The 8,139-nt window shown below is 43.7% G+C and overlaps 1 protein-coding gene across 1 annotated transcript in view; it reads right to left on the bottom strand.

Moving 5' to 3' along the window:
* SCNN1D (sodium channel epithelial 1 delta subunit) overlaps positions 1-8,139 on the bottom strand; it is a 16,612-nt gene that overhangs the window by 6,452 nt on the left and 2,021 nt on the right. Inside the window, exons 2-4 of the mRNA XM_014309763.1 lie at positions 6,298-6,342; positions 1,106-1,394; positions 348-609 (exon numbers count right to left, since the gene is read on the bottom strand). Of these exons, the coding sequence (XP_014165238.1) occupies positions 348-609; positions 1,106-1,394; positions 6,298-6,342 (596 nt within the window). The remainder of the gene's footprint in view (positions 1-347; positions 610-1,105; positions 1,395-6,297; positions 6,343-8,139) is intronic.

An 8,139-nucleotide genomic window follows, 5' to 3' on the forward strand; every position in this document is an offset into this window, starting at 1 on the left:
ACTAGTAATAGGATATTACCATAATCTATTATTATTATTATTATTATTATTATTATTATTATTATTATTATTATTATTATTATTATTATTATACTTTATACTATATATATAAATTATATATTATTTTATTATTACATTATATGGGAATTATTATTATTCCCATAATAGTACTAGATTATTTTTGTGTCAATCCCATGCAGGTACTTTGAGGTGAATCCCCATCCCCACCCAGGCATTTTGGTGTCAATCCCATGCAGGTATTTTGGGGGGAATGCCCAGTTTCTCCGGGGTGTACCCCGCCCCAGAGGTGCCCCCTCCGTGCCCCGATCCCCGGCTGCGCCCCTCACCAGCCGGAATCCCACTCTGGAGTGCTTTTTGCCCGCCCTGGGCTCCCACATCCTGACCAGGGAGAAGTTGTGGCTGACCCTGAAGCCGGCGCTGCTGAGGTTGGCCCAGGCCTGGACCCGGATGGCCCCGTCCTTGTCCCTGTCCCTGTTCCTGTCCCTCAGCTGGGACAGCCTGGCCGAGGCCTTGGGGCCGTACAGGAAGGGCAGCGACTCCTCGGCCATGCGCTCCAGCTGCTCCAGCTGCTCGCTGACCAGCTCAAACCTGCAGGGATTGGGAGAAAATTCAACATTTTGGGAAAAATTCCACACTTCTGATCTCACAAGTTCCATGGAAAGGTTATTCCTCAGGATGTGTGGGAGAATATCCAGAAATTCTGCTGCTCAGCACGCCTAAATCTAATAACTTTATTAAGTATTTAATTTATTAATAATCTTTATTAATAATATTAATTTAATGTTTAAATCATTAATTATATTTATTAATAATAATAATGTTATATGTCCCTCCTGGGGGAGGAATCCCTGACCCTTCCCAAACCTTTGGGACCATCCAGGTGTGCTGGGATGGCAGATGGGGATGGCTGTGGGATGCATCCAAGGGGTTCTTGACCCTTCCCAAACCTTTAGGGACACGTCCCAGACCATTCCAAACCTTCAGGGACGCCTCCCAGACCATTCCCAAACCTTTAGGGACAAATCCCAGACCATTCCCAAACCTTCAGGGACAAATCCCAGACCATTCCCAAGCCTCAGCTCACCTGGAGGGATCCAGGTTGCAGATGGTGACGGCCGGGAACATTTTGGGCTCGGAGTCCATGGACATGGTGAGCACCACGGGGTAGGCCCAGAACTGGCTGAACATGAGGGCAAACTGCCAGTAGAGCATGCCCAGGCTGGCCAGCAGCAGCAGCGTCCAGAACGCCGTCTTCATGCGGTTCCTGCCCGAGCACACCAGGCGGATGGTGCCGTGGATCGTGGTGTTCTTGCAGAAGAACTCAAACAGCTCCTTGAAGGAGCCGTAGAACTCGATCAGCCCTTCCTCAGCCGCTTCTCCTCCTCCTTCTCCTCCTGGAAGCTCTGGTTCCATCATCTAAATGGCTTTCTAGGCATGGAAAACAATGGAAAATCGTGTTAATCTGAGGGAAAGACTCTTCCAAAAAGGCTTTTTCAAACAGGCTTTGTCCAAGGAGGTCTTTTCCAAAGGGGCGTTTTCCAAAGAGCTTTTTTCCAAAGAAACCTTTCCCAAATGGGCTTTTCCCAAATGGGCTTTTCCCAAATGGGCTTTTCCAAAGAAGTCTTTTCCAAAAATGTCTTTTCCAAAGAGGTTTTTTCCAAAAAAACCTTTTCCAAATGGGCTTTTCCCAAACGGGCACTTTTCAAAGAGGATTTTTCCAAAGAGGTCTTTTCCAAAGAGGTCTTTTCCAAACAAAGCTTTTCCAAAGAAACCTTTTCCAAAGAGGCCTTTTCCAAAATGGCTTTTCCCAAGAGTCCTTTACCAAATAGGTTTTTTTCCAAAGTTTCCTCTTCCAAAGAAACCTTTTCCAAGCAGGCCCCAAACGAGTTTGTAATTAGGAAAACCTGACAATAAAACTGCAGAGAATCTGAATCCAGGGAGATCCCCAGGATCTGGATCCTGGAAGGAGCAAAGAACCCAAATTCTGCTGCTGCTGAGGGATTCTGAGGAGCTTTCCCACATTTCCAGAGGATTTCCTTGCCAGGGTGGATTTGGGAAGTTTGAGGCCAAAAAAGGTGAGGAATTTCCTTCTTTCCAAGAACTCCAAGGAGCCGGGCTTGATCCTGAATTATCAACTCATTGTGGGTCCACACAGATTTGTAATTCATGATGAGGGGAATAATTCTAGTGGAATATTCTGGTTTAAACATTAATATTTATTACGTTGTTATATATATGATTTATTATTTATTTATATATTTATTTTTATATATTATTTATTATATTATTATTTCTTATTTATTCTTGTTTTACGGGCCTAAAACAAGACTGGCTCAAAACCACTACGGCTTCATCCTTATGGCAAAGAATTAGGGAAAAATTCAACTTTCAGCTTTTTGAATTAGAAAATTAGAAGCTGGTTTTAATTTTTGCTGTAGGATCTCATTCTGCAGAATAAAAAGGATGAATTTCTCCCTGAACTCTGCTCCAAGATGAAATGCAGGAGGTGCAGGCAGTATTTTGGGATGGAAATGGAGAAAAACCTCAGCTGGAAGCACAGAGGGGATGAGCTAAACTAGGGTGTGGAGAAAGAATTTAATTCAGAAATTGTAGAAACCACTGGAAATAAAATAAAAACGCCCTCAGGGTGTTTCTTCAAGACCACCAAAACATTAATTAAATAATATGATATTATTGGTATTAATTAACATTATTAGCAGTGATTTTGCCACATAAACAGGAATTTAGGTATTTGTATTTTACAGCAGTCAAAAGAAATGGAAAAGAAATTGAAAACCACTCACAAGAGCGGCATAAATCCAACTAAAAATCCAGATATTTTTATTATTGTTTCTCCCAGTAATTAAAACATCTCCTGTGCTATTCCAGGGATAATTCCAGCGTTTCTGAGCATGGAAAACTGGCTCTGGTGGCAGTTTGGGACAGCAGAGTCACACTGGGACATTTCCGTGTCCTGAGGATGACAAGGTGAGAATTTCCAACATGACAGCAGCCCGTGAATCACCCTGCTCATTATGTCATTAAAAGGAGTTTACTGAGTCCAAACTTCGGGACAACCTTTGCTCCAAATAAAATAAATAAAATAAAAATTAAAATACATAAATAAAAAATACAGGGATAGAGGTTGAAATTGAGGAGAGGAGAAGCAGCTAAAGGATTGTTGGGAGAGGTTCTGTGATGGAATTAATGAAATTAATTTGATTTAATTTAATGAAATCAAAGCTTTGAGTCTTTAGCCATGAGGAAATGTGGAATAAAAAAAAATATAATGACCTAAAATGAATGCTGAAAGAATCTAGTCCTTGCTCATGAGGTAATGTGGGAAAAGGGCAATAATTACCCAAAATGAATGCTGAAAGAATCTACTCCTTGCTCATCAGGAAATATGAAATAAAAGGAATAATTACCCAAAATGAATGCTTAAAGAATCTAGTCCTTGCTCACGAGGAAATGTGGGAAAAGGGCAATAATTACCCAAAATGAATGCTTAAAGAATTTATCAAACAGATTTTTTAAATCTAATTTTGACTATAAAAACCCCCAGACAAAGCCTGGTTTTCAGAGTTAATTCAGATAATTTTCAGGTGTTCTGAGTGGGATTTTAAATTTATGGTGAATTCATCCTGTTTAAATCTGCTTTGCTAAAATTATTCATTCTAAAAATTTAACAAAGCAAAATAATTCAGAACCAATCTGGAAAAAACCAGCACAACCCAAGATTTATAGCTACAAATATAAAAATACACATTAAAAAAAATCAAGTTATAACCAAATTCCAGCCCGTTCCCCACGGTACCTTGGCAGAAACTCTGATCTGTGAGCGTTTAGAGAAGGCACTAAACCCAGCCCTGGGCTTAACCCTGGGCAGAAGTCAAGTCCTGGCCCAAAGCTGTGGGATTTGGGAGGCCCTGGAGCTGTCCAGCCTTTATGGAGGGAAGGGATGACATCAAAAGGGGCAGGACTGGAGGAAGAGATGATGGAAATTATTCAAAGCATGATCCAGGGAATAATAGGAAGTGAATAAACTGGACGGACGGGTTAACGTGGAGCTTACACCGGAGTTAAGCTGGGTTTAAGTGCTGCTGGCGTGTTCACCTGGATTTGGTTTTCCCCCTCATGTTCAGAGTCATCGCTTTTAGGGAAATAACCATGGGTTCCAGAATGTCCTTCCCACTCTGGATTTTCCCGTTTATGGAGGGTCTTCCTGCCTTCTTTCCCTGTTTTCCAGAGCCTGGCAGGATCCCAGGGAATTGGAGCCCTCAAGCCTTGAGGAATTGCATTCCTTGGTGGAATCGATGTGGATTTCCTCCTGCTTCTTCAAGAATATCCCAATCCCAATTCCATCTCAATCCCAATTCCGATCCCATTCCAATCCCAACCCCAATCCCATTCTAATTCCATCCCAATCCCATCTCAATTCCAATCCCATCCCAATTCCCATTCCAATTCCATCCCAATCCACTTCCAATCCCAATCCCGTCCCCATCCAGGATCCAGGTGCTGAGATGGAACCACAACCAAACCAACCCCGTTCAAATCAGGTTTTGGGTTAAGGAGTGGCAGAAATGAGGGAGACGTGGATTTGGGGCACCAAGGAGAACTTCCATGATTATTTTTGATTCTTTTCCACATGGAAACCAGCTCTGCAGGAATATTTTTAATGTGAAAATGGGAATATTTGGGGTCCAGATAAATTTAGACCCTGCCTTTCCAAACTGGATTTTCTCTCCCACTGGAAGGTGTGAAATATCAGTGTTTGCAAAAAAAAAAAATTTGAAATTTCTTGTGAAATTTTATTCAGAAAGAAGGGAGAAAGGACAGAGGTGAAAGGAAAGAAACTCTCCTGATTTTGATTTATTTCAATCCTACTTACACATGATTTCTGCTGGATTTTGTTCCAGATAATAATTACCCAGTGCAGGGCCAAGGACAGAGTTTGCACAGTTCATACATAAAAACTTCCAAGAAAAATGGTAAAATTCCTACATTTTCTTTACCTCTGCAGCCTTTATCAATGAAATTGGATGTGATTCCATGAAAATCAACAAACTAAGAACAAAAATTAAAATTACAATGAAAAGGAACCTTCTGGCCACGTCCAGAGCTGCTGCTCCTCAGGACACACAGAACATTTTCTCCTTCCCTCCCTCCCAACCCTAATCAACATTTCCTTACTCAGAATTTTTAATTACAGCCCTGCAACCCCCCAGGACTTTCTCAGGGCTCTTATCTCCACAATCTCTGCATTTTGAAAAAAAAAAAAAAAAGTCACATTTTTAAGCAGTGAAGGAATTTTTCCGCCCGTTTCTCCCAGTTCAGGATCCACAAAAATGCCCCAACAAAACCAGATGTTCTCAGTGATGCTGATCCAGATTTTTTTTTTCCTTATTTTCCAAGAAAAAAAATTCCTGGGGGGAATTTTGCAGGGATTTTTTCTGAGGTGCTGCCATTGTGAGGCAGCAGGACAACAATGTTTTGCTCCGGTGGCTGCTCCTTGTGCAATAATTGCATCGTCAGGATTGATTGTTGCATTTTCCATTGCACAACCCGGCGTGAGGAGAGACACAAACGTGACAGAACAAGGTTCCCAAAGCTGGGAGGTTTTTAATGAGATTTTAGCTAATTAACTCTTCACCTGGCTCTGCTAAAACTCGTCATTCAATTTGATTTCTTTTTAAATTAAAAATCAAAATTATTTAAAAATTTTATAATTGCAATTTTTAATTAAAATTTCTGAAATAATGTGGGTTTTTATTAATTTAAACAAGGTTCCAGGTATGTTTGGTGAAATTTCCTTTTAATATTAAAGAGGGTAGAACAGACTAATAACAGCTGGTTAATAGGATTTGAATCTCTTAAATAATTGCAAAATTTAAGAGGAATAAATCACATGTCTCATCTTCATTCTTTCCACTCTGGATTGCCAGGGGAAATTTAGGTGTGCAGAGCTCCAGGAGAACAGGAGAACATCCAGAAACAGGAGGAATTCAGCACAAAAATCAATCCAGGGATTGCCAGAGGAAATATTGGTGTGCAGAGCTCCAGGAGAGCAGGAGAACATCCAGAACATGCAGAGCTCAGCTCAAAAAGCAATGCAGAGATTCTCGGAGGAAATCTGGGGTGCAGAGCTCCAGAAGAGGAGCAGAACACCCAGAACATGCGGAGCTCAGCACAAACAGCAGCTCGGGGACTGCCAGAGGAAATCTGGGGTGCAGAGCTCCAGCAGAACACCCAGAACACGCGGAGCTCCGCAGCCAGAGGGGCGGCACGGCGCGGAGGGGAAACAGAGGAGCCCTGGAGCTGCCTACCGGAGCTTGGCTGGACTGGCTCATCCAGTGGCCAGCTCCGCACACCGACATCTCCTCTGGCGCTCCCTGCAATGCTTTTTGTGCTAAGCTCTGCATTTTCAGCATGTTCTCCCCCTCTCCTGCAGCTCTGCAGCCCTACATTTCCTTTAGGAATCCCTGAGCTGGTGTTGGTGCTGAACTGCTCCCGTTTCTGGACGTTCTCCTCCTCCCCTGGAGCTCCGCACACCCAAATTTCCTCTGGGAATCCCTCAATTGCTTTTTGTGCTGAGCTCTTCCCGTTTCTGGATGTTTTCCTCCTCCCCTGGAGCTCTGCACCCCTAAATTTCCTTTAGGAATCCCTGAATTGCTTTTTGTGCTGAATTCCTGCATTTCCTGGATGTTCTCCTCCTCTCCTGGGGCTCTGCACCCCCAAATTTCCTTTGAGAATCTCCGAATTGCTGTTTGTGCTGAATTCCTGCGGTTTCTGGATGTTCTTCTGCTCTCCTGGAGCTTTGCACCCCTAAATTTCCTCTAAGAATTGCTTTTCATGATTAATTCTTCTGGTTTCTGGATGTTTTCCTTCTCCCTCAGAATGTCAGTGGAGCTCTGCACACCAACATTTCCTCTGGGAATCCCTGAATTGCTATTTTTACTCCAGAAATCCCTGAATTGCTTTTTTTTGTGCTGAATTCCTGCATTTTCTGGATGTTCTCCTCCTCTCCTGGAGCTCTGCACACCTGAATTTCCTCTGGAAATCCCTCAATTCCTTTTTCCTCTGGGGTTCCCTCAATTCCTCTTTTTTCTCTGGCAATCCCTGAATTGATTTTTTTTCCCTCTGGAACCCCGTGAATTGATATTTTCCCCTCTGAATTGTTGTTTGTGTGCAGCTTTGAGCCCTGGCTGGGGGATTTCTCTGCAGTCCCTCCCGGGGATCTGAACCTGCACAGCTGGGATGTCCCAATGCTGCCAAACCTGCTCCAGGCTGGTTCAACACCCCTTAACCCCTGCTGGACTCGTTTTTAATCCCAATTTTCCAAAATAAAACTCCCTGGCACATGAGCAATGAGCCCATGACTAATCTGTTAATCAGCAGCCGTGGAAATATTCCTTAATTACCCCTCCTTAATGAGCAAGCTCCACGTCAGCCGTGCCCTGGGTGCAGAGGGTTAAAATCCAGCCCGGAAATTCAAATTCAAATGAAAATTAAAATTAAAACCCTGCTGGGATGAGCAAGCATTCATTTGTACTCACTCACCTGTGTGAGGAGGGAACCTGCAGCTGCTCCTGGCATCCCTCTGGAGTAATTCCCGGTTTTCTGGGATTTTCTTCCTCTTCTGGGTCCTTTCCTCGGGGATCTGTCACCCCCTGGGACCCCAAATCTGCGATGCTGGCTGGGGATGGGTTTGGCTCTGATTCCCAGTCAGACCCAGCAGGATCTGGGGGAATTCTGAGGGTTGGGGAACACCAGAACCTCCCTGCTGGGAGGGCACGGGAGCTGCAGCCATCCTGGGGCTGCAAACCGCATCGCTCCCTCCTGGAAAAGGCCAAAAATCCCAAAAAAAAACCTGGGAAAAAAGGTGGAAATCACTCCCAGCTCCTGGAGCAGCCCCAAAATCGATTCTCAATCCAGGAATTCCAGCTGGAGCTGGAGCAGGTGGCAGCTCCCAGCTACCAAAAATCCCAAAAAACTCCAGGAAAAGGAGCTGGAGATCCCTCCTGGCCCCTGGAGCAAGCCCAAAATCGATTCCCAAGGCTTGGCGGCAATTCCCAGGACAGGAATTCCAGCTGGAGCAGATGAGGAATCCCAAAA

This window comes from Geospiza fortis, unplaced genomic scaffold (genome assembly GCF_000277835.1).
Source record: "Geospiza fortis unplaced genomic scaffold, GeoFor_1.0 scaffold662, whole genome shotgun sequence".
NCBI classification, from domain to species: Eukaryota; Metazoa; Chordata; class Aves; order Passeriformes; family Thraupidae; genus Geospiza; species Geospiza fortis.